The following is a 25,879-nucleotide window of genomic DNA, read 5'->3' as shown; positions in this document are numbered from 1 at the left end:
GATGAATATGATCCGTGGTGATTTCAACCCCCTAATTGTGAAACAAGCTGGAATCCGTGAATATCAGAGAAAGTTGGCTTGCAAAGTGGAAAAATTATCAATGTGTGAGAGTCTTGAGGGGAAAAAGACAAGAAGATGTTGGTTTATGTAGAAGAAATGCTTCTGAAGCCAAGCACACGCAGGTAATCAGAGGATGGAGAGTTTTATGCTGCACATCTGCCGTGTCGCATTTCGCTGCCGCTGTTTCTCACCCCACCCGGGCCCGAATGATCGTTTTTATTATTCCGATGCCTGAATTGAAGGTTGCAACTGGTTGCAACTGATCTACGGCATGAAATGCAAGAAGTGGTCGTTGCATGCGCCTCCAACATATCTAAAACACTTGAATTATGGAAAATTTCGCTTGTGAAAGTTGAAAATTACCTATTTTTGTTGTATTTTGTTGTTTTTCGTTTATATTTGGTTTAATTTCGATGTAAATTGTGTTTTTATGATAAAATATACGATGTGGATATTGAACCTTGAACCTATCTCGCCGTGGCGCCTGGAAAATGAGCTCATTACGAAAAAGTCTGATATCATTAGTTTTGTGAGCAACATAAAATGGTCGAGCGAGTGTGAGCGCTCTGCGGCGAGTACGCGAACCGCGAAACAAGCGGCGGAACGCCAAGCTCTCCGCCACTCGCATTCCTGGCGAAAGAACTGCGCGTCCCTATCTCCGCGCTGTGTGCCGCTTCGCCGGCGACGCCGCTGCCGCAGCTAGTCGCGAGCACCACGAGCGTGCGATACGGTTCGCATTCGTACTCGCTGCGCGAATTCAACGCTGCTGTGTTTCGGATGCATATGAGCAACGCATTCGCGCTCTACATCACACGCTGCAGCAAGCGAAAAGAAATAAAACGCAATTTCCACTCGGTGCATTGCGCGCGTGTCGGCGTGGCATCGTGACGTCCGCCGCTCGGGGGCTAAATTTTCCCCGAAAATCCGTCGCCACTCGACGGACCGCCGCAAGTCGACCCAAGGCTGTTTCACTGGCGCGTTCGCCTGCCAGCGCGCGGCGTAGAGAAGAAGGAGGAGGAGGAGGCGACCGAACGCTGGTATCGTGCGCCTCCGTCATCCGTCGGCGGGCGGCTACGTGCTTTCGCCGCAGCGGCGCGACGACGCACAAAACCTGACTAGGTGGCGTTCGAGTGCTGCGTGCGTGAATCAGGGAACGTAAGTAACCCTTAGCATTGTTTATCTCCGCCGCCGTTCGTCTAGATTAAGTCGAGTGTGTTCGGGCCCAGCGGCCGCCGCCAGCCCCATGATGTATCGGTCAACAATGTGAGCCGGCCACGTCGTCCCCCGTCTGCACGCCGTCGCCGAGAGAACGCGCAGCGAGAAGAATGTGTGCGCACGGCGCGATCGAGCAGCGCCGAACGAGGAGATCGCCTTGCTAACAGGTCACTTTTACGTACTACATACAGCTTTGTTTATGCGTGCATGCCGTCCTCGGTGGCGCGGCGCCGCCGTCGACGTTAGATAATCGACGGCGATGTTTTCCACCGACGACGTTTTAACCTAGAAATCGCCAGCAGCTAGAGAAACTCGTAACGCTTGAATCGAATTCTTCGCGGAGAACCGGGTTTCTTTACATTGCGTCAATCATGTAGTCATGTAGAAGTATGCCGTTTGACTTTTAAGACGTCAGGACGAAAAACTTTTCCGCGGGCGTCAACTGTTTGTGTTTGTTGTTTTTGTTATCGGGCAGGTCGGGCATATTGCCAACGCTCCGCCGGAGTCACAGCAGCCCCCGGACTACTCAACGGAGTGGGGCCGCGGCCGCATCCTGGCTGATGCAGGGGGCGCTGACATTGAGTTTTATTTCCGTTTTCGCCGGCTGGCTTCGTCGCCGCCGTGCGCCGCAGTACTTTCCGCACGCTTCGTGACGCGAATGCCATTTCGCAGCGAGTGAGCGGCGCGCAGCGTGATTTTTCTCGGGCGGCCGCCATCGTCGTTTCGGTTTCGTGCTTTCGCGCACGCTACGCAACAAGTTACCGCGCGGGTGTCAGGACGACAGGAGGCGGCGGAGGATATCATCGTGACGCAAACGTGTTATCCTCGTGTTTTTTTTTAACGACAAACATGGACGATGCTACCGCGATAGCGTATGATTACAATTATTTCATATTATAAATTAACACTTTAACTATAAATAAAAAAAATTTTTGCATGACAAGATGGATGATATAACATAACTACCCTTAAAACTAACGACGTAATAAATATTTTTCTTATTTATAAATTGTAATAAAACATTTTTGTATTTTATATGTTTAGCGTTTGAAGCGAACTCGGCGGCTCTCAACGCAAAATAACTGTAATTGTGTAGCGTTATTTTGTTTTTGGCTGCCGGTCGGCGTGTTCTTGCATTGTTCTTTTCTCGTTTCCCGCAGCCCGCCACATAATGTTGTAAAAGCGCCGCGCGCGCGCGCATACGTTACCATACTGCGATACTTGCTCATTTTATTGTTGTTCGTTTGCAAGTTATTTGGAAATAAACGCGCGCGTTACGATTCCTTTTCATGCTGCACTTTGGCCGGCAATATTATAAGCTCGCCCGGACTCATAAATCGCGAAAACAAAATGGCCAAACAGCGAAATAGAAAGCGGATTCTATTTGTTTCGCCGCTGATTACTCTGTCTACACAGGCTGTTTAACGAATATTCACTCGTATATTCCCCGAACTCAATCGTAATTGTTGTTTAATCCTGTACCTTCTACCTGAATTCGAAGGGTATTTATTGAACGCCCGTAGCAACCCCCGCATGTTTTTCTGCTGCCAGTTTTGTCACAACACGTGCTTGTGTCGCGTCGTGCACTTCTTGCTTTGCTAGTAAATTATTCGGTTCAGTGTGTTGAGCCTGTGTGTGTATGTGTGTGCGTTTTCAATTTCGTGTTTCATATTATCTGCGTCTGCATTCAGATATAATGTATGATGTGGCACGGATATCATTCCCGACGTTACTCCAGTTGCGTTCCACGGGCGAACGCACAGTGCGAGTTATTGAGCCGCTGTAAGTTTATAAAACGAAATAAAATGCAATACACATCTACTCCTACAAGTGGTTCAGATGTGCTCGGAATAAATGTCGATTGCAAGAAATAAATTTCGATTATTTTGTTGTATTTTATTTTTTCGTTGCTTTTACTTGGAAAAATCAATGTGGGTGGTTATCAAGCGCGTATTACTCGATGTAAATTAATTGCGTCATATACATTTTCCAATAATTGGATATTTCCCATGTTTAGAGTGTGTGGGTTAATTGTTAGGGGTTGCTCGAAGTGTAAGTTAATTAATGTCCGCTGCCTCTGACACAAGCGTTTACAATTTCGAATTTTTCACTTTTGTTTGCTCTGTGGACGCTTTAATATAGTTTCGAATTTGTAACTTTGCAGACGTCGCGCTGTGGGGTAAATCAATACTTCCGTGGAGACTTTGATGCCTGACACAACGAATGACAGTAGCCTTGTTTCTCTCGCCAAATCACCTAGATCCGTGTGGTTTATGTTTGTTTGGTTCTCGCTTGTTGCAGATCCTGATTTATATCTACCAATGTCATGGCAAGTCGTGAAAAGAAGTCGCCTGTAGGCAGAAAGCAAGCTACGACGGCTTCACCACAAGTCTCGCAAGCAAAGGAAGAGGGTGCGGATATTTCCAAGGGCGAAAAGCCGCTGGAGGAGAAACGAAAGCCTGGTGCGCGTAAACGCGAGCCGTCCACGGCTGCCAAGGGCGCTAAGAGTACGCTGTCGCTGAAAACAAAGTCAAAAGCGAAGATTTCCAAATCGAAGCTGCTTGCGAAGGGCGCGAAACGCACCGCCGTCCAGAAAAAGGCTGCGCTGATCAAAAATGGTGCCGCGACAGTCGCGGCCGTGATACGTAAACGTCCGCTTAGTCTACGCGAACGCATTATACCGCCAACGCCGAAGGACGTAACTGTGAGCGCCAACGACCGGCAGAAGCGACGAATCAAACAGGAACCTGTTGATCCTGACGAGGCGCTACCGGTTACGGCCAAGCCAGCGGCAGCCAAAGCCATTAGAAGGATGAAAAAGGCGAAGGAAGCTGAAAATGACTCTGCGCTCTATGAGGTCGTGATTAAGAAGGAGCCGGAAGATGAAGACGTGCCCATGCCGGCGCCGCCGCCGCCGCCGCCGCCGGTTGAAACTGTTGAGATTATTAAGGAAGCGCCGAGAAAAGGGCGGCCCCCGAAGAAACACAGGGGTGCTGCTGCAGCCCACATGGAGGCTGAGCTCAAAAAGAAAGAAGAGCTGAAAGAGGATGTCGTCGATGTTGCCAAAGAGGCTGTTAGTGATGGTGACGCTGTCGCGCCCTTGCATAAGTTGGATGCTTCCGATAACAATGTGATAGACTGCTTGAATTTGGACGTCACCAAGGTGGCGAAGACTGACGTGCCGCGGCGACATAGCATCGAGAAGATTCCAGTTACGCATAGCGATGTCAAAGTGCACGATGACTCAGCGTTGATTGTGAGCGTGCCGAAAGCCGGGGCTGCGAAAGCGCTGAAACGGCCTGGCCGACCACGGCCGAATTCGGAATCGAAGGCGAAATCCTCCACGCATTCCGGACGATCGGATTCACCGATGCGAATTTTGCGCAATGGAAAAACCCGACGTCTGCAGCAGTTTCCGCTGTTTGATGGACTCGATTCCGAGTATAAGATGCGTCGGCGTTTGGCATCTGATTTTAGTGGCAGTGAAATTTCGAAACTCTCGGGGTATGAATCAGACAGCAGTCTTTCCTCCTCGGTGCATGATACAAGCGCTACTGTTGTGGAGGATAAAGAAAAAGAACCAGAACAGGAACAAGCGCCTATCAAAGATGCATTGGAAGCTGATAAAGAAAAAGAGTTGCAGTTGAAGAAGGAAATACTGGAAACTCTGGAGAATAATCAACCTGATACTGAGGAAGGGAAGCAGATTGTTGAGAATGTTTCAGCGGCGATTAAACGCAGCCTTTCGATGGAAGCATCTTCTGCAGCAAGTGTTCCGGTCCAGCCTGAAGTCGAACGTGATACAAACGCAAATTTGACAGCGAAAAGCGAACCCACAACGCCAGTCAAGACAGATTTTGTATCTGACGTGCCAAAACTACTTGGCATTATGAAACAGGCGTTCAATGATAAGGGTGTTACCATTACAGAGGAAATACCCGAGGTGGCTAGGAGAAAGACGCGGTCGTCAATGAAAAAGACTAAATCTCCAGATAAAGATGTCGCGAAAGATGCACCACAAGTGCCATCGACGATTAGCACCCTCACTGCGGTCGGAATTGCACTCGGACCAGATATTACAGTCACTGCCGAAGAAGTCCAAAATGATGGTGAACCTATAGCACCAGAACAGTCTGAGTCTCAGGCTACGATTGAATCTGAAGATCAACCACAGCCGGAGGCGATGGAGGAGGATACAGACACAGTCGAGGAAGCAGAGGCTGAACTTTTAGATATATTGGCACAGAAGGAGCTTAAAAGTAAAACACCAGTGAGCACGCCGTCCACAACATCAGTCAATGGTGATTCGCCCGCGGACGAAACCAAGGACAATTCGTCACCGGTTGGTGATTCGTCTGATGCTTTAGCGGAAAAGTCGCAGATTTTGAAAGCGCTCGGCTTGCAAACGCTGCAGGAAGCTGAGGAAAATCGCAAGAAACAAGTGCCCAAAACTGCTGACAACTATACCGGAACGCTAAAACAGTAATTAAGTTGAATAGATGCGCGGACAAGAAGAAATCTACTCGGAATCCTATCAAGATGACGCTACAAAAGAAAGGGCGAAGCAGTGGGAACAAAGATAATTCAGACAAAGTAGATGAGGATGAATACAAGATTATGAATGAGGTTAGTGTTGATTTTTTTTTGTCAAGAAAATCTGTTTTCTGATTTGTTTGCTATTATTTACAGAGTACCAGTTGGAAACATCATGGAGGACAATCTTCAGATACCGCTGGTGCGCAGCGCAAATCACACTATTCTAATCGCTCTAACATGGGTAAATAATGGTTTTGGGCATAAACACTTTTTCTTCATTTGATAGCATTTGCAAAAATTAGCCATCTTATTTCATTAATGATATTAATCATAGATTGCACTCAGTTCTTTTTGATTGCAGTTTGCATGCGCAGATGAATGATTATAATACAACCTCTCTTAGTTTTTGATTAGCTTTTCATTCTAATCTTGCACCACTAGTCTAGTAACGAAATCACGCATCGTTAAACTTATGAAACTATTTAGTGAATTGCCTTTCAGACGGTAGTAGCGAGCACACGTCTGACGGCGACACGAATCAGAACGATGAGGGTGCCGCCCCGGGTAAGCTACTCGTCATTCCGGAGAAAGCCAGCTCCTTCAGCATTCATCCCGGTCGGTTGTGCAAGGACGAATGTTCGTACTGCTTTGGCAAGTTTGGCCTCTTTGATACGCCGTGCCACATTGGGCAAATTAAAGCCGTGGAGCGACAAGATAAGATCCTAGCAAGTAAGTGTAGCGCGCGCGCTTAATCTCGAAGGGGTTCTTTGCTAATTGACACATTGCAACAATTAGATGAGAAACATTTGACGCGCGATTCGTGCCTGTGCGATGCCTGCTATCGTCACGTCGATCGTAAAGTCAACATGATCGCCTACATGAGCAAGTCTGTGAAGAGGAACGCGCTCATCGCACCAGCGCCGCGTCAAAACCACTGCCATGTCTTGGGGTGCAACGAGGTCGCGTCTAATATCCTTAAACGCAAGTGGTTGATCAAGATGCGCAAGGCCGTCTGCAAAGTAGTAAGTTTTAGTTGAAAAACAATCGATACAACCAGGTTTTCATTTGGAAATTTATTGTGTATTATTAGATTAATATTGATTTGGATAATCCTGGCTTGCATTCGATACCGACTTGTAAAGAACACTACGCTGCCGTTGAGCATCTGATGGTGTGCGCGATGTGCAAACGTCGACTTGCGCGCAATCACATTTATTATTTGGGCTCGGAATCGAATGAGTTGCAGAACGCTCTTAATTCCATGAATATACCGGTGAAGCTCAACGAAAAGCCGGTGGTGTGCAAGCTTTGTCGTTATTTTGCGACGCTTGTGTTCAAGAGCGGCGAGCACTTCTCCAATAATGCGCAATCGTTTTTCATGGACTATAAAAAGAGGTAAACCAGTCGATGATCAATATTTGAGCTTGATTAATTGTGTTTGTTGGGGTTTTGTGTAGATTACTTCATTTCCACAACGTGGAACCAATGGAAGACTGCGAAACAACAGAACCAATTCTAGCGCCCATGAAATCCCAGGATAAATCCGACACATCCACGAAGAAGCGCAAACGGCGACATAATCACGATCCACCTGTGTTGGAACCGCAGATTGATATCCACAGCGATGAACCCAATGATGCGGTGCCTTCTTCAGAGTCCAGACCAGACAGTCCGAGTGATTATACTGTTGACTACAGAAATCTTATACCTAGCATTGCGATTGAGTGTCTTAACGATGTTGAGATTACTAAGAAACAATCGCAGTCTTCCACGTTGTCCATTCGCCGTATTTCCAAAGCGGAGGCTCAGGAGAAGAAGCGAATGCGCAGTGATATTGCAGTGCAAAGATTAGGTTCGAATCCGTCGATTTCCATTAGGCAAATGTTCCCCGGAGAGGAGGATGTGCCGCTGAATGGCAGCATTGATTTCAATAACGTAAAGGAGCGCACGCCAGAGGGTTGGGAGAAGTGCACCAGTACGATTCAGTACGATCCTGACACAAGGGCGCTCTGGCAAGAACTGCAGAAGCCGTATGGCAATCAGAGCAGCTTTCTGCGACACTTGGTTTTGTTGGAGAAGTACTTCCGCAATGGCGACTTGGTCCTATCACCGAGGGCAAGTAATTTATCAGTTAGCTACACAGAGTCTGTTCAAAATCGTCTACGCGCGTACGATAACATATCTAGCACGGCCGGTTCCGTGCAGCCTTTGACTATGCTGCCTTTCAACAATCCCAAAATGTCTTTTAACACGCCAGGCGATCATGGTACGTCGAAGCAGGCGGACAGAACCTTGGAGAAAATCGACAAATTGCAGACGACGATTATACCCATGGCGATGTCCACTCCGAATGCGGCTGTGGTTGTAAACAACGCGCAATTGCCTAAGAATATTCCACTCACCCTTGCGCAGGCAAACTCGATTGCAAGCGCGAGTGTAGTGCCTGCCCCGGCGATTGTACTTCCGACTGCGCCGCCAGTACTACGGTCACAAAGTCCTGCAATTCAACCAATCATGGCGACCCCGACGCCTCCACCACAACCACCTTCGGTAACTGCAACAGTTACTACAGTTCCTGCACCAAAGTCCAAACCGCCCGGACTTATTTCACTGCAACAAGCGAGCAAATTACCTGGAAACACATCCAATAAACCGCAATCGCAAAAAATCAAGTTTCCCATCACCAAAAACTGGCGACCAAAGTTAATCCCCATTGATCCCACGGTCAAACCAGAGAAGAAACCTGGTCTGGTACAAGTCATTTCCGGCGGTAAACCTTATCATATTACAATGGAAGACTACAAAAAAATGTGCGCCATCAAACGCACCTATGACTTACGACAGAAACGACTTCAAGAAACGATGAAATCTGGTTCTCCAGCTAATCCAAACTCACTACTCAAGTCAACCGCGAACAAACTGAGAAACAGAAGTCCTATCACTTCGGACCAGGAAGAAAACAACTCAATGGACGGAATGAAATACGAAAAATCCGAGTCCAAAGCAATTACTATCACGCCCACGCTGCCGCTAAGCGTCGACAATAAAATGCCGATAAATCTACCCAAGATACCCAAGAGTCTCACCGTAATCCCACAGACGGTGACCATCTCGAACAAAACACGCTCGCGACCAAGCAGTCCGGGTCAAACCGCGAAGAGTGCGAAAACAAACTCTTGATTCGCGCTCGCGGGGACAACCATCAACGTTAAATTTGTTTTACGCTTTATGGCAGCAATCAATTACGAGTGTGAATGCGGTCGAGACGCGTAATGAATCCAAAAGTGCCTCATTCAAGCGAACTTTTGTTAGACTTACATTTACACTGATTCGAATGAACAAATCGTGTCAGATTGATGTGAAACGCACCAAAAATTTATTTACACTCGAGAGATATAAAAGGACTAACGATGACTGTTGACCAATTCGCGAAAGGACTTGGACCTGACTCATCAGATTATATTTTTGACACAGAGAAGCAGTTTGTATATATTGTAATTATAATTATTTACTTATTTTCGATTCTACATCATCATATTCTCCTGTTCTGATTGGATTCTGATCAGCGGTGTGAATATTTTGCGATTGTGGCGGTAACGGACACAAATGTACATAGCAAATACTAGTATCAAGAGTAATATGAGTGAATCTTGAGGCGTTCATGCTGTTAGAGAATTAACAATGCATTATCATTACGATTACGTGATACATTTAATTTATTTCAATCAACCTAACACATCGTTTTCGAAACGCAGCCTAAAAATATATCGGCGTTGTGCTACTGACCATTACAATAATGACTGAACTTCCATGTAATATCAAATCAGGCGGATCATATATAATTGATCGTACATAATATCAAAGCTTCCTGCAACTGCAACTGCAAACCACAGGAATACTACACTACGATTCTTGCACATTATGTTTTATTTATATTCGAAATTATTGCACATTTGATAGAATATTTTTGTATTAATACAACAATTCATTGAGATAACCATTGTTAAAGAATGTTTAATAAGTTATGAATCATTTTGATTATATTTGATTTGATTGAATACCTGTTAACATTGTACATAACTATGAACAAACAATTCGACAAATTCCTCTAGGATTAGTAATGATATGACGCGTCTTGTGGAAGCGCCGCGAGACAAATACGAAAACACAATATGAGTGCATGTAAAATGTATACGAAGTGTTTACTGTGCACCACCACTTACTAATAGAATGGGAAAGCGTTGAGAAAAAGCAATTTTAAGGATTAGGAAGCGAAAACAGTGAGAAGATAAGGGTGATCTAGACTAGAGTTAACTTTTTGTTAAGAGGGAAACATAGAAAAGGCTGATTAGTAACGAGAAAGTGAAGAAATTGACGCAGTGAGGGAAAATGTTATTGTTATTGCTTATCTGTTTGAAAATTTACCCAACAGAAGAAAATACGCCGAAATACCACCGTGGCATTGTTACATATTTACTTGGTACTACTTGCATTAGTTATTTTTGCGTGGAGAGATCACTGACGTAGACTTTTTTTTAGACGAATTGATTTAGGTTTCGTTTCAGTTTATGTTTATTTGACGGTATTGTAAAGGCAATGCGTTCGCTATCCTGTAGTATGTTAAGTTCTCTTTTTTCACCTCACACATACACTACTTCTTATCATTTACGGTTTAAAATAACGATCAGTAATCGATTTTATTTGTATTATGTACATATTCGTGTATTTTAAGTGTTAGGAAGGACTACATTATTATGGGCTCGTTCTTTACAACAAAATGCAAAAAAATAAATGATTTTTTCATAACAATTATGGTTTATTACGCACCTAGCGTCGTGAATTTTTGGTGGAGGCGCCTGGGAATATTTACAAGTGCGAAAATAACGCGTACGCGACGCAAAACTGTTGTCGCGATCACAATCTTGTTGTATTTTCAATAATTTCATGCACGACTTGTGTTTATGATTAATCCAAATGCGACACACGAACTGCTTTCGACCAGTTCAGTAAAAAGTGGCAATTTCATGAATTCGCTCGTTTATTTTTCTGATTCGTGCTTAGTTTTATATCGAGACTTTTGCCAACTTGGCTACCTAACAAAATAAAACGTGCATACCGAATTTCATTCAACTTCGTAGTTCGTGTACGCTATCTGCGACGAAAAATTCGTGTGCGGTCAACGAATAGAACCGCGTATCAAGTTATTCAGTGTTTGATGCTTGCTGGATGCAACAATCCACGTCGACGATTTGTCTGTCTTTATGACGCATATAAACGCGTGTGCTAAACATAACGTTTTGCGTTTCTAAACGCAGGATTATCCAAAACATCAACGATAACAAACTGTAAACATATTATCTAAAATTAATACGCACTACAAGTATAAAACAACGAAAAATAGATTTGACGTGATTTATATTCATATTTTTCAGTAAAATGTTAATTTTGTATTTATTTAAATTGTTTGTGTTTAAAATATAATTTGGCAACCCTAGTTTGCGAAAACTACGCGGATTTTTGTGGCTAAATTAAAATCGCGCAACATCTGCAAATTGCGCGCGAGTCAAAAATCCGATTCTATTAATTGCGGATGACGAGTATGACGATCGGCTGTCTACTGATAAACATTTGCTGGTGCATATGCAAAACGTGATGAACTTATAATAATTAATTGATTGATAAGTCGCGTAGCGATTATCGTCGCTTCGATTGGTCTAGGACTGTGTGATTCGTGTGCGCGCTTCCGTCAAATTCAAATGTTCACGTAAGTGCACATTTTTTATTCCTGAGCGTGGAAAGTTTTAGTTTCAAAATAAAAAAACGCAAAAATTTATAAAACTTTACTATAAATTGCTATAAAGCGATGCGTGGTGGTAATAATCGAGGGATTCGACGTGAGCCCGCATTGGAAATCAATCAGTAAAAGTTTGTCATACTTTGCGCAACATTTTCGACCTTGGACATGTAAAGTACACATACAACTGATGCAATCTTATAGTTTCTTATGTTTATTGTTAAAATACTACGCACAAAATCAGCTTAAAACTAAAATAACAACTGTTGTATGCATTGTTTATAGTTACATCCAGTGTTTATAAAGAGAAAAGGATTGTGTACGGTCGGGATCACCGGGAGGACAATGAAGGACGTTTAACACGCGTACAACGTGAGCATCCGCACGTCGACGCATACAACCCTGCATGCTTGGCTTGTCTGCAACCAGCAACAGCCGGTGAGAAGTCGCACCGCTCCGCTCCTGCAACGCCTTCACCGCCTGCGCGCTCGCATTTCGTCGAGCGCTGCAACCGCAACCGCCAGCGCCAGCCAGCCGAACGTCAAAAATTCGAGTGTCATGTGTAAGTACAAGTAGTAAATAGGATTGCGGAATTGCGGCAGGGCAGGCCAGTGGGTGCCAGCGAGGTGCCAGTGCGTTTCTACCTGTGCGCGTCGTGCCAAATTCAACGTTGACTCACGCCCGAGGACCGATGATGCGGTGATAACAACACGCAGCCAACAACACCGATCGGATTCGTGCAGCGGACGAAACTTGATCAAATTCTGGGTACGGCGTACGCTGACATTCTAGACATTCTAGCGCCGCACGACATAAACAAGTCTTTTGTTGTGTGTTTATCTCAAGAATTAAGACGTAGTTGCATTTAATTACATTCGTTTTTAAAGAATAAATGATTTGTAAGATTTGTTTAAACGTTGAAACGCGTTATTTTGTTTCTTATCATCGTAATGTTACATGATAACATCGGTTCGGCGCCTGCCGCTAGGCGCAAACAGCTAAAAATAAACCTTGAATTCTTTTGTTTTCATTTCAGTGAACCATATCAACGCCACCGTTCTAACGCGAGGTATCATGGACAACAACACCTTGGCCAAGCAGGCACACAAGCACTACAAGAGTCCAATCATTCTGGAATCCTTGGACAACACACTGAATTCAATCAAGAGCATTGACATTCAATCATTGGACAATCACATCCATCATACAGATCTCACCTCCTTGGATATCAATGCAGATGAGGACAGTAACAGCAACAGTCTGGAAACATGTTTCCTGCTTTTAGATGAACAAGAACAGCTGAGAGTGAAAACTCCTCAGCACTTTATCAGTTGTCTGAGGATAACTGATCCGCGGACCAAGGTGAAAGTAGTGGCGATTTTCGGTAACACCGGCGAGGGCAAGTCGTATACGTTAAATCAAACGTTTTTCCATGGCCAGGAAGTGTTCAGGACAAGTGCAGAGCAAGGATCATGCACGCTTGGCGTGTGGGCTGCCTATGATCCAGTCATGCAAGTCATCGTCTTGGACACGGAGGGGTTATTAGGCGTCACGCGTAATGAAAATAGGAAAACACGCCTTTTATTGAAAGTTTTAGCCGTTTCGGATATTATTATCTATCGCACGCGCAGCGAGAGATTGCATAGAGATATGTACACATTTCTAGGGGGCGCGTCGAAGGCATACAAAGAGCATTTTCAAGCGGCCATTCAGCAAGTATGGCGTAACAATGAGCAGGAAAAACCGCCGAATAGCCTTGGCCCAAGTGTCTTGATATTCCACGAGACTATTCATACAAATACTTTACAATCCAGCGCTGGGGTGACTGAATCCCCGGAGGATTTATTACGCGCTCGATTCGCTGAATTAAATTTGGAATGCGACTCGTTTTCGTCCATTAAGTACATTGGGTTGCAGACTAAGGGCAAAGAAACCTCATTCCATGAACTCAAGACTGCTCTTCAGCTGGAGCTTGAAAATACTACTGTCCGCTCAAAGCGACACCCAGAAGTTATTCTCAAAACATTAAAAGTATATATTTAATTGTTATCTATACCAAACATATTAATCTCTTTTATTGTTTGCTTTAAAAGGGATTGAATGATAAATTCAGCAGCGAAATCAAAAGTACGCCCCCGCATTTATACCTCAAGGAGTATTTCACGTGCCAAACCAAGTGTCAGTCTTGCAACATTGGTTGTAGTCTGTCAATGGGCCATTGCGAGGCCGGCGAGCCGCATACCACGTCAACTCGCTGCAAGTATCAACATCAGTATGAAAATTGCGTGTATTTATGCAAGGTAAAGTAGACTTGTATTTTTAGTGACAATTGTATGATTTTAACTTATTTTTAACAGCAATGTCACAAAAATGGACAACGTGTGGTCGTGAAACAATGCGGTTTACCCAAAGAGTCATTTTCGGGAATGTTGAATTACATGTGGAGCGGATACGAGATCGAATGCCGCAACTGCGGAATTATCTATCGAAGTCGCCAGCGTTGGTTCGGCAACGAATCGCCGGAGGAGCGCGCAGTCATTGCGGAGATCGTCCATATTTGGCCTGGGGTATGCGACGTATTTTAGACTCGTAGATTTTAAGTTTGTACGCTTGTGTAGCAAAGGAGCTAATTTCTGGTTGTTTATTAATTGCTCTGTTGGTGTCACTCACGTCGTGTTTGGTAACTGGGCACTCTGCGGTGTAACTTGGTGTTTAATTCGCTTGCGTCGCGGATGTCTTTGACGATGACAAACAGGTGGAATCCTTTTTCCAGGAGCGGAACTACCTCGGCACAAACAATTCGGCGCAGCGCGTTGTCGACGGCGTGACGATGATAACGGACGCTGTTGGGTCGGTGATGTCGCAACCTACGAAGGTCGTCTCTAATTGGGTGACGGATATTATTGCGCCGAGTTACTGGAGGCCAAATAATGAAATAACAGTATGTTTACAACAATATTTTCATTAAAATTTTATTAATTAATGGATGTTTTATAGGAATGCCATAAATGTAAGATTCCATTCGCACCAACCGCAACGAAGCATCATTGTAGAGAATGCGGGGAAGGTTTTTGTGAGGCTTGTTCATCCCGATCGCAGCCGGTGCCCTCCCGGGGCTGGATGGACAACGTGCGAGTTTGTGATGATTGCTACAAAGAAATCCCACCGAGTCTTTCTAATGAAGGTGATGATACTGACGTCCGAGTACGTAAATATGGCGAAGTTGTGGCTAGTTCCATCTCAGCTGTTGCTTCCGCTTTAGAAATACCCAAAGGTAAATATTTTCAACTTAAAATTTAGTTTTGCACCAATTGGTATTGATTTTTATGAATACAAAGTTTGCTACCTTGTTTACACAGATATTCTTTCAGGATTTATCAAAGATTCTGTGCGTCCGGCGTACTGGACCCCGGATTCTGAATGCCTGAATTGTGAAGTATGCAGTAATCCTTTTGGAAGACTGATACCGCTGCATCATTGTCGTGAATGCGGCAAGGGTGTTTGTGACGATTGCTCTGTCAGCAAGAAACCTGTACCGTTGCGCGGATGGCACGAACCGGTGCGTGTCTGTGATAACTGCTGCAATAAATAACTGCCCACAGCATAAATGCGCGGTTTTTTCACCACACGTTGGCCAGTCGCGTCCGCCATCGTATTAAATTGTTTCTCATTGTTACTATATCCGCATATTGTTTATATTTAGCTTTAGGACCAATGGCAATGAGTGAGAGTGACAGCAGCGTGGAATGGGGAGGAATCTATGAAATGAAAGTGATATACAGATATATTTGAACTTTAAAAAATATAGAAATATTATAGTGCGGCAACTGCATGGTGAACCAGAAGATATATTTCAAATTTAAACAAATTAAGATGCTAGACATTTAACCTTTATACTTTTATATATATATATTTGATTGACGAAAAGATTGATACCATCTTAAAACTCAAGTCCCAACTTATTGTAATACTAAGTATAAATTGCACAAATTTATTGACTCACAACTCGGTTTTACGCTCAATATTTTCATTCCTGTTGGATTCATGATGATGATTTACAGTGGCAAATGTTTTTGTGCAATGTGTGTGACTCTAGATAGTTTTTGGAGGATAAAATATTTAATAAGATCTTAAGATATGAACCTAGTAGGTTGAGAAATTGATTCTGTGTACTCGATTTTGTTTTCTTTATCATGTGTGATATGCATATAGGCAAAAGAAGAAGCATGGATGTAAAATCTTCACTTTATTGCATTAATAAATAAACATTTTGTACCAAAATATTGATTTTATTCTGCTATATTTTATAAAGAAACATTTGCGTCGCATCTGTTGCTAATGGCAACCGTCAAATAACAAATTAATGTGCGCGTTTGATTAGGGGAAGTTTTTGCGCGTTGTTTCGATTTTATGCCTGAAATCTTTAGTTTTATGTGTTAGTATCTATTATATTGTTATGTAGACCGAATCTACTAAACAAATGAACTAATTTGACAACCGGATATCATCTAAAACTAATTGGAAACTGTCAAAAAGTTTACTCGCTGTAAATACTTGAAAATCTTTTATTTTGAGTACTAAAACAGTAAAACAAAGGTGTAACTTGTTCTAAGGTATGTCTAGATGATGTAGTTAATGTTTATTATGATTCTGTGTTCTTGAACAAGTGTAATTGTTAATAAAAAAGTGTTTTTCGAATTTAGCGCTGGCGCTGTTCGCCAGACTGACACTCATTTCGAATCGGTGCTGTCACCGCAAATCCGCGAAGAGCACGACGCCGCACGATCGTCCACAAACAAAATCACGACCTGCTTGTGTGTGTATCATATGTTTGTTGGCAGAAAATGGTGCATGTACCTCGAGTTCGCAAAGTTGATTTGTGATTGTTCGCCGCTCACGCAGAAGGTAAATACCAAATTCAATTAATCAATCGTGATCTATTTACTGGTGGCACGCGCCGACCACCCTCGATGTTGATCGCGATGTGTTAACGCCGTATTAACCTAGCAATCGGTCGAAAATGCACGTTCACATTTAACATTTTCATTCTCGCAAATGGCCGAAAATTGACCTACATCGTCGGCACATTTATTTCCGATTGTGACGATGTATGCACGTGTACGTTTCCGTTGACCGATCGTCAATCAATCGCCATTTGTTTCGCATCGCAATTGAGAGTTGTGAAAATTTTTCATCGGCGTGAAAACGTGCTGGAAGTGCGATTAGAGACTCCCTCGGAGTTGGCAACTCGTCGGGTTGGTTAGTCGCATGCCATCAGCGCGAATTTGGCTTCGATTAAACAAAAACGCGTTCCGACACTGAAGTCCATACACGTCGTCTAATACCGATACATGGCGATGCGCCGTTTTCGGTCGCAATCATCAGCGGGTTTCGAATGCGCGTCCTCGACCAGCACGAGAAACGTGCCCGCATTATATAAGCTAGAGGTTAGAACAGATGCTAAACAATTCGCCGAGTGCATATTTAAATCGTAAACAATCATCGCTTGCGACCCCCGACGTCGGCGGGCGGCTCGCTCAACAGTTGCGACAGCGGCGTTCATTTTGTTTACACGCTTTGGCGAAAACAAAACACTCGCGTCAGCCAGCCGTCGACGACAGTCATTTTGTTTTATTATTTGCGCTTTCGCATCTCGCGAGCGTGAAAGTGCAAGAACAAATCCGAGCGCATACGATCATCACATGCATCGATATCGTGTTAACTTAATCATTGCTCGAATCATCGAATTCGGTAGGTTCGTTTGCCCCGCGCGCCATGGTGCTGCCATCGTAGTTACGTCAGTGCCTACGCCGTCGTCATGGCAACGATGACGCGCTGGATGCTGACCGCGCGTAGGTCGCGGCGCACCAAGACGGTATTGAAATGTGTAACTATGACAACCTTGTGTCGTTAGTGAGTACATGTGATCGGCGCGCGAGAGCACCCAGGCCCCGAGGAAAATCTATGCGATGCGGCATAGATAATTTTACATTTCTGTGCGTTCCGCGTGTCGCGTCGCCTCGCAGGCCGCGGCGTCGTCCTCCTCCCGCTGTAATCGGATATATAAATACACCGCGAAATAAAGGGAAGACAAGACACACAGGAGCGAAGGTGTCGCGGGTGATATATTTTTCGCGCTGGCCGTTTGTTTGTTTGCGTTGCGTGGTGGAAAATGTGGCGAAATCGTCGATCCGAGGTGACGGCGGGCGCGAGAGTGCGTTAACTCGAAAATACCAGACGGGGCAGACGCGAAACTCAACTACGATCGGGCGAAAACATTTATAACTCGCACAGGACACAGGGAATATCTCTACACGGCGTCTTGTAAATTGATGCGTGCTGCGTAAGTGATTGTTAAGTGATAATGAATGGAGCACATTTGTTCGTTCGTGAAATTGGTTTTTATGGTAACTGCACTCTAAAATGTCGATAATTAGGACGCTTTTCGAGTGTTTAGCCTTGTTTGGCATGGAAAACCCTGACATTGTATTTATTCAAAGAATGTTCAGTTAGTTATCTTTTTTTTAATGTTAAAATACTTCTATTAATGAAGTTTTAAGTTTTTTTTATATTTAATCGTAATTGCAATCCTTAAAAACACCTGTAACTTTAATTTAAAACGAATTTGACAATTTTCCACCGGGTTACGGTACTTCTGGTCGCGTAGAGAAGCAGATGTGGAGGGTAATCATGCCCTGATCCCAAAAAAAGAGGAGGGGGTATCCAGAGAGCTTTAACTGAAGTGGTGGAGGACTCAGGCACGACTGAGCACTTTGCAGATGCCAATTGCCCTTTTATATCTGCGGGTGACCCGCAAAAAGTGGTGGGGGTAAACCGCTGCTACGTGATTAATTACACGCGCAACTGCGAGCTACGGGTCCTAAATACTTAACTAAATAAACAATATTTTTTATTTTATTACAAACGAAATGTAGAAAATTACTGAAATATAATTATTCCAATATTTCATTGAACAAATCTATAAAAGTAATTATATCAACAATTGCTAATAATTTATTGATAAAATGATGTAGCATTGATGATCATTCGATCGTCATATTCATCACCAAATCAAACCGCAATTAATTTCAACGTACACGTTTAACAATGATGCAACAATGAGATAAGTACTTGCCAGTAATAGATATAAATAAATCACATCAATAAATAATTACATTTTGTGTACAAAATCATATATTGAACTAATATTGTCTGTGCTTCGAAACAAATTTAATAACTTGAACTATACGAGCAGACACAGAACTAGAACTGGAAGATTTCCGGAAATATGAAACTTGGAATGCGCCGAGCGGAGCGCCGAGCAACAAGAATAATATGCGCGATTTGCATTCGTAATACGCATTCATAATTGCGCCCGTTCGTGCAAAACATACATCGCGCGCGTTGCGCCGTGGATGTTATCATTTCATTAATGCGACTAATACGCATTTATTTACTGTCTGCGCGACTGCGGCGTTCGGATGTGTTATAAAATAAACCATCGATGGCAATTGTTTTGGTGATTGGGATACTGCTGCAATAATAATAATAATATGTAGCGGTAGCGCACATCAAGGATGCGCGATAACGATGATTACTTATCACTCTGCGCGCTCACCAAACTTATCGCCAAGCGAGCGCGCTCGGTTCGAGTGAAACGTGTGCGCAATGCAAACAACCCGAAACGACATCGTTGATTTTTCAATGTTTGCATTGAATTTATTTTCATTTCACACAGTTGCATCTACCGCGGAAATGTGTGGTTTGCGGCGTCTCAATCAGATATCGCTTGGAATTGTGTTTTTTTTTTCTGTTTGTTTGCCATGTGCATTATTAGTATTCATTGATTTACGGTCGCAAATCGGGCGCGCGAAGAGTAATGCTTGCTAATAAACGTCGAAACGTCTAAAAATATAAATAAATGTACGCGAGGGGCGGCGATTATCGGTCCTTCCGATCGCTAAACTTCTCCGATCGGTCGCCTCGGTCGTTCGGCTCTGGTGTGTGTTGGCGAGTCGCCATAGCGACGGGGCGCGTTCGCATTTTAATCGCGTTTGCGAAACGATCGCGGGGCCGGTGCACACGGCGTCGGTGTGCTTGCGGATGAGCTCTCTGCGGAATGCCGAAGAGAGTCTGCAAACGAGGTTTGCGCGCGCTAAAAAACGAACGGTAAAACAAAAATGCTTTCACTAGGTCACGGAAGCGTGCCTCCAGGATGTAGTACAACCTGTGCGACACGATTCACTCTGATACGGACAATGTAGTCATTTGTTTCAAGGCTATTTCCGCGATGCGATGAGAAAAACTGCAGTTTTTGCTTATTTTCATCTCGAAACTTAAATAAAGTTGTATTCAAAGCTATAGCACGTTTATTTTAACGCAAATTCACAATTCCTATTGGAATTTCAAACGGGATGTGTTCCCCTTTTGGGAATGCAAGTAATAAGTAAATTCATTAGGTGCTCGAGTGGCATTTAGCGCAGTGGCTGGCCATTTATCGATTGTCATTGTTTGGTTTTCACCTTGGCAACGAAGTGTGTGCGGCTGCCGTGTGCGTTATTTGTCGAAGGTGAATGCCGTTAAACGGCCGCGAGTGCAGAGACGCAACAAAGTGAACAAAACGCTGGTAATTAACGCTTCCGACGCGCTGCGGCTGATACGGTTAATTTTCCCGACGACAATGCGGACGTGCCGAATGATGCCTCGCCGCACTAATGAACTACCCACTCGACGGGTACCCCCGCGAAGATTTTTTTTGAATAAACATTAATTAACCAGAAACAACACGCTGGAATTTTACGCAAACATCAAACAAAAATTTATTTAAAATTTGATGAATGTTTGTTTAAAGCTTTAAAGTTTTTCTCTCGCTTCCAAGGAAGGAATAAATGTTGCAATATCTGTAAAGGGTTGAATTTTTCAAGTGGAGCATAGCGATACCTTTGCCGGCGCTAGTGCCGCTTTCATAAAAAAATCGTTTTAATTTTAATGACGCCGCGAGAGACGATGCACACTAATACACGGCGAGCAGGCGCCGCCGCCGCCACAAGCGTCGTGTCGTCGAGGTAAACGTGGCACGTCGAACGCGCGTCGCCATGCCAACGCAACCCGCGCACACGTGAGATGAGTTTTCCAGCGGCTCAGAAATACCGTGCATATTCCAGTCTAATAGACATGACGTGCGATCGCTGCAAAGGAGCTGCACGTTTGTCACCTTCATCTCCCTTTTAGCGCGCGCTTTGCCTCGTTTTTCTATTTCCGCGTCCCATACACCATACTCACACAAGCGCACGCGCATATGACTTTGGTAATTATGTGTGATTGTCTCCAACGGAGCACCATTTTTGATTTTTTTCCATTGCCACGTGAATAATGCTTGGTTTTCGTTGGGTATTTTTAGGACTTGGAGTGAATAAGTTTGTAGAAAGAGGCATGTCTCCGGAACGGGCAGGTACCCCGCAGGAAGAGAGTGCCACGACGCCGAAGATGTCCGTTCCTGGTAGTCCGGTGGCTGGTACGCCGTCAAGGGACGCACAATCTGCGTTTTCGTTTCTACTGGCCGTGGCGCAGAGCCAAACGCAACAACAAAATGGCACCGCTAATAAGACGCCTGACGATGATCTTACAAGTCTCACTTGGTTACAAGATAGAGATTTATTGAAAGGTTTGTGGTTTATTTTGTATTTTATAGTTTTTAAGTCGTTCTTTAAATTAAAAATTAGTAATTTAATTAGGGGGCGAAGATAACATTGTTACCTAATTGTTAAAAATATATTAGGTATGAATTTAGTCAGTCAATCACCGTCGAACAGCGTGCAAACGACACCGAACAAATGGAATGCCACTACGAATGGAATTCTCAGCGACCAGTCGCCAACGAGCGACTACGTCGATGATTCGTCCATATCGGCGGCGGACTCGTCGAGCAGTTCGCTCAACTCGCCCATCCCCCAAACGCACACGCTGCCCACGCCGTTGCAGCAGCAACAGATGAAGCAGCAGGCGCAGACGCGCTACCGCCACCCACACACGATACCCTACGATCCGATGGTGCACATAACGAATAAACCGCCGTATTCGTTCTCGTGTCTCATCTTCATGGCGATTGAGGACTCGGAGCGCAAGGCGCTGCCTGTCAAGGAGATCTACTCGTGGATCATGGATCATTTTCCCTACTTCAAAACGGCGCCCACCGGCTGGAAGAACAGCGTGCGGCACAATCTGTCACTGAACAAGTGCTTCCAAAAGGTCGAGAAAGCACCGGTACTTATAAATGTTTTACCCAGAATGTGTGTTGGGATGTTAGTTGCAATGATATTTCGTTTCGGGTTTACAGAATCTCGGCAAAGGCTCGCTGTGGAAGGTCGATCAGCAGTATCGCCCGAATCTGTTGCAGGCGTTGACGCGCTCGCCGTTCCATCCCTGCTCGACACTGGATCCGGGCGATTACTATAACAAGGCCAAGGTGGCGGAAAAGACTTATTCCTCCAGATTGCCCAATCCCGAATTCTTTCCTTTTCTCTCCAACGAGATGAGCAAGCTGGTAAAGACGGAGAATTCTGACACGGAGTCTCTGGATGAGGCCGACGCAGCTGCGGTTATGCTTAGCTTGCGGAATGGTCCGCGACAACGCGCCAACAAACGCATGATTATCACGAATTCGCCTAGTCAGGATCATACGTACAGCGCTGCGGAGAATCAGAATGGCTCCAACGACGAAGCTTTCGAGAGTGACGAGGAAAAGCTTAAAATGTAAGCGGATTTGCTTAAAAATGTAACTAAATTTGCTCATCAATTTACTTTCCAGCGTACCTATTCCTGCACTATGCGTTAAAATCGATTTCGAAGACGACGAACAGCGTAGGATAAAAGAGAGTGCCGAGACGCTGCTGCATCTCGCCGGTGTCGGGTATGACATGCGAAAGCGCCCCTCCGACACCTACTATGACGAGGCGTCTCCGACGAAACGAACACACCTGCTGCCCGACGACGGTGAGTTAGATATGGAAATCAAGTGCGAGCCCGAGGAGGTGCTCGTCGACGAGAAACCCGTGCAATTTCAACCGCGCATGCTGCGCAAAAAATCGCGCTTCCCGCCGAACAACAACAATAGCCTCATCGCGCCCGATAACGAGTGGGCGAAACAGCGGCGCGAACTGGAGCTGGACCAGAGCAGGTAATGGCGGCGTGCGCGCGTTTACTAAAGCCCATCCGAGTAAATTACGTAAGGGTCGAAAGCGATTTTATCAAGCAGCGGTCAACGAAAACAATTGCTATAGTAAATACGATTTTTATACCGACACTGCGTCCGTTTTTATGACGATTGTGCGCGGACCATTTGCTCTAGTTAGTGAATTTGTTAACAATTAACATTTAGGGAATTTAATGATTTTATATATAAACCATGATTGCGATTATTCTATCTATACATATATATATCGGCGAACGGACTTGAATCGCGACACTATTTCATGAGTTTTGAGCATATATCTATATATTTTATCATTTGTTTTTATTGCTATTATATTAAACCTATTAGTGTGCGCGTGCAGCACAAAATTGAAATGTTAACATGGTACTTTTTATTATTATCATATTACCTAGGATTGTTTATTTGTAAGCGAGCTTTATCAATTTGAAACTTATCATTAGTTACGCACACACGATGCCTGTTTACTTGTTAGGCTAGTACGAATGGAAAATTTGAGCGTGCGGAATGGAGGAGATTGCAAGTAGGGGTTGCAAGTTACCAAACTACGATATCAAGTAATTTCTAAAAGCGATCGCAACACTCGCACACCCTAAAATCGTAACCAATTTTTAACTTATTGTATTTAATTAATTGTTAACGTTGTTGATTAACAATCACTTAGACAATTTACATATTTATTTAACTAATTATTTTGTCGACAACATACTAGATTAATTTTGAAACAACAAACAAAATTTATGGTTAATGGTGCTCGAAGGAAGTAACTTGAGAAGCAATAATTTGTCTGTCATTACTACTACTACTACTAAACAAAGTTTACCAGATTGTGTGTTTCAGATAACGCATCAAAAAAGACTTGGCACATTTCGACTCTTAGTGGTTTTAGCTGGGTAGACTTTTCTACATAACGTTGATGCGAATTAGAGAGAGATGATGAAAATTTAGCGGATATTTGTATAAAGTTTAAAAGTATATCATAAAAGTCTAAATAATAACACTATCATTCACATTATTGCATGTCGTTCGAGGCGTGGAGGTGAAGCAAATTATAATTACAAACAAAAGAAGAAACAAACATAGCTTGTGCGTGCGCCAGATGAGAAACGTGAACGTAAGCTATATATTTTTTCTATCACCCGTGATATTTGCTCTTCCTAACATATATACATATATAAATAATAAAATTGATGAAGAAATGGTATAAATTTAAAACTATTATTATCGTATGTGAATAATCTGTAAAATAATTGTAACATACCTATTTGAATGACTACTGTTTTTGTAAAATAATTGCGCGCGCATGTTGAGAAAGTAATTGATGACCATAGCGTTCGTTCTAAGTTGATAAGATTTACGCGTTAATGATATATACCATTCTAATTGTAATGAGCAACAAACAAACACAATCATTTAGTGCTATTGCATCCTAGATGCGCACCGAGACACTATTTCTGTGAAACGCTTAGAAGTTTATTCGCATCGTCTTCATTCGGCAATGAACACAATTCTAAATCTACAAGAAGCAATACACATTAATTATATTATTTGAAAGAAGTAAAGACACACAAATGAAACAAATATTTCCAACTTTTAGTCGGTCTCGTAAAAAATGTAAAATGTGCCAAAATATCTATTTAAGCTAAATGTTTTCACAACCTACTTGCAATTCGATGTATTGTTTTCACTGTCAATGCGAGACTAGCTTTTCTATTCGCAAGTACATAAAACGTTAGCCGTCTTCCACTTTTATATATGAAAACACACAAGAATATAAATGAGAATAATAAATGCGAGATAAACAATGCTGAAATGCAACTTAATGGTGTAGAGATGTGTGTGTCTATAACACGATTACATGTTTAACGCTGTAATATCCGAGATCTTTTCGTTGGTTTCGTTTACTAGAAGCTAAAACGCCACTTTTGCAAAGAATGACAACACATTTACGAGCAGTTATATTTCATCTAAACGTAAACAAATCGACAATGATATTTAAATACCATGTTAATTATTTGACGATATAAATGGAGATGTAAAGAATATGATGATGGGTAGAATATGTAGGAGGCGAGTGGTGATTGGAGGAGGATTGAAAAATTAAAATATCAAAGATGTAGCAATAATATCTATAAAATGAAATAATTAATAAAATTATGAATAAAGTCGTTTATACCGGTGTTATCAACAAAATACATGTGCTTTTTTTAATCTTAAGGTAATAATGTGCTGTTTTGTGTAAGTTTATTCAACTGAATATTTATATTTTAGTTATGTTTATGTGGTTGTCTAACGTATTACCCAAAAGTATAATTTTTTTAGTTTGGAGGTGTTATGTGGGTTGCCGTATGTCAAACACTACAATTTGTAGTATTTTGACTTGAGTTATCATCCTATGTTATCTAAAAGTTTGTAAACAAACAAAAACTAGTTATAAACAAGCAATAAAACTAGAATAACATTTACAACGTAAAATTATCTAAAATATTGCTCTAGTTTAAATTGGAAACAAGTAAATAGCGGTTATAATTGCTGTAATTCTCAGGTTGCTTTTAACTTGAGTCAACTTCACTCGGCTACGGAAGTCTTTGCGCCTTGTACGCAGGCGTAGCTTGCTTGCCGGTTTCGGAGACAGAGACGCGCTTGCAGCGGGCCGGTCACGATTGTCGATGACCGAGCTAAGCACAGCGTGCGCCTCCAATCGCAACCTCAGTCGGTCTCGGTGCATCAACGCGTTCGCAAACACTTGCCCGGTGGCTCACGGCGTTCCGCACGCCAAAGAAAGCGATTTATAAATAAATATTGTCGTGTGCGCGCACGCTGCCGGCTTTATTGTGCGTGCAGCCACAAACAACATCACAATCGCGCAGCGTACTGAAACAATCTCGAAGATTACAAACAACCAGTGCGTTTGAACATCTTCGCGTCGTGTGTCTTCTTCGTCTGTGGGTGTAAATAAAGGTTGCTGCTACCAAACCGAGCGCGCACACCGGGAGCTGAAGAACAAGTTGACGCTACTTATATATACGCGAACAAGGGGACTCGCTGCATAGCTGACAAGGTAA

At 43.4% G+C, this 25,879-nt stretch overlaps 3 protein-coding genes across 11 annotated transcripts; all 3 read left to right on the top strand.

The window, feature by feature from the left end:
- Window positions 1-1,162: 1,162 nt before the first annotated feature.
- On the top strand, window positions 1,163-10,620 carry east (enhanced adult sensory threshold). The gene is given in 8 exon segments (XM_065303873.1): window positions 1,163-1,442; window positions 3,577-5,747; window positions 5,750-5,901; window positions 5,965-6,052; window positions 6,313-6,540; window positions 6,607-6,833; window positions 6,902-7,206; window positions 7,269-10,620. Coding segments are annotated over 7 exon segments (4,869 nt in total). The 5' UTR covers window positions 1,163-1,442; window positions 3,577-3,601; the 3' UTR covers window positions 8,992-10,620.
- An 824-nt stretch (window positions 10,621-11,444) lies between these two features.
- LOC135793037 (zinc finger FYVE domain-containing protein 1-like) lies at window positions 11,445-15,886 on the top strand. 6 transcript variants are annotated; one of them, XM_065303875.1, is made up of 8 exons: window positions 11,445-11,575; window positions 11,891-12,167; window positions 12,642-13,636; window positions 13,699-13,905; window positions 13,963-14,172; window positions 14,361-14,546; window positions 14,603-14,879; window positions 14,965-15,886. In XM_065303875.1, exons 2-8 carry the CDS (start codon window positions 12,164-12,166, stop codon window positions 15,195-15,197), a joined length of 2,112 nt encoding a protein of 703 aa, XP_065159947.1. In that variant the 5' UTR covers window positions 11,445-11,575; window positions 11,891-12,163; the 3' UTR covers window positions 15,198-15,886. The 6 variants fall into 6 exon arrangements, with proteins under 6 accessions (XP_065159947.1, XP_065159950.1, XP_065159946.1 ...); XM_065303878.1 differs by lacking the exon at window positions 11,445-11,575 and adding an exon at window positions 11,658-11,775 and having other exon boundaries at window positions 14,379-14,546; XM_065303874.1 differs by lacking the exon at window positions 11,445-11,575 and adding an exon at window positions 11,658-11,775.
- Window positions 15,887-16,370: 484 nt separating this feature from the next.
- LOC135791981 (uncharacterized) lies at window positions 16,371-25,007 on the top strand. 4 transcript variants are annotated; one of them, XM_065302598.1, is made up of 5 exons: window positions 16,371-16,510; window positions 21,006-21,269; window positions 21,384-21,853; window positions 21,942-22,357; window positions 22,413-25,007. In XM_065302598.1, exons 2-5 carry the CDS (start codon window positions 21,038-21,040, stop codon window positions 22,783-22,785), a joined length of 1,491 nt encoding a protein of 496 aa, XP_065158670.1. In that variant the 5' UTR covers window positions 16,371-16,510; window positions 21,006-21,037; the 3' UTR covers window positions 22,786-25,007. The 4 variants fall into 4 exon arrangements, with proteins under 4 accessions (XP_065158670.1, XP_065158667.1, XP_065158668.1 ...); XM_065302595.1 differs by having other exon boundaries at window positions 21,384-21,868; XM_065302596.1 differs by lacking the exon at window positions 16,371-16,510 and adding an exon at window positions 17,498-17,948 and having other exon boundaries at window positions 21,384-21,868.
- Window positions 25,008-25,879: the final 872 nt, after the last annotated feature.

Source organism: Atheta coriaria, unplaced genomic scaffold (genome assembly GCF_025399875.1).
Source record: "Atheta coriaria isolate IRGN ID8LTWV9N9 unplaced genomic scaffold, Caltech_Dcor_3.1 hic_scaffold_5_pilon, whole genome shotgun sequence".
NCBI classification, from domain to species: Eukaryota; Metazoa; Arthropoda; class Insecta; order Coleoptera; family Staphylinidae; genus Dalotia; species Dalotia coriaria.
Note: the sequence above shows the minus strand (reverse complement) of the source record. Positions and strands in the feature narration are given on the sequence as shown.

Excerpts from the sequence above, each read along its gene's own strand:
- LOC135793037 (XM_065303875.1), top strand. Across the intron at positions 13,906-13,962 it reads ATTGCGTGTATTTATGCAAG|CAATGTCACAAAAATGGACA; the intron begins GTAAAGTAGACT and ends TATTTTTAACAG. Across the intron at positions 14,880-14,964 it reads CGCTTTAGAAATACCCAAAG|ATATTCTTTCAGGATTTATC; the intron begins GTAAATATTTTC and ends TTGTTTACACAG.
- LOC135791981 (XM_065302595.1), top strand. The coding sequence starts at position 21,038 with ATGTCTCCGGAACGGGCAGGTACCCCGCAGGAAGAGAGTGCCACGACG. Across the intron at positions 21,270-21,383 it reads AGATAGAGATTTATTGAAAG|GTATGAATTTAGTCAGTCAA; the intron begins GTTTGTGGTTTA and ends AAAATATATTAG. Across the intron at positions 22,358-22,412 it reads GACGAGGAAAAGCTTAAAAT|CGTACCTATTCCTGCACTAT; the intron begins GTAAGCGGATTT and ends TTTACTTTCCAG.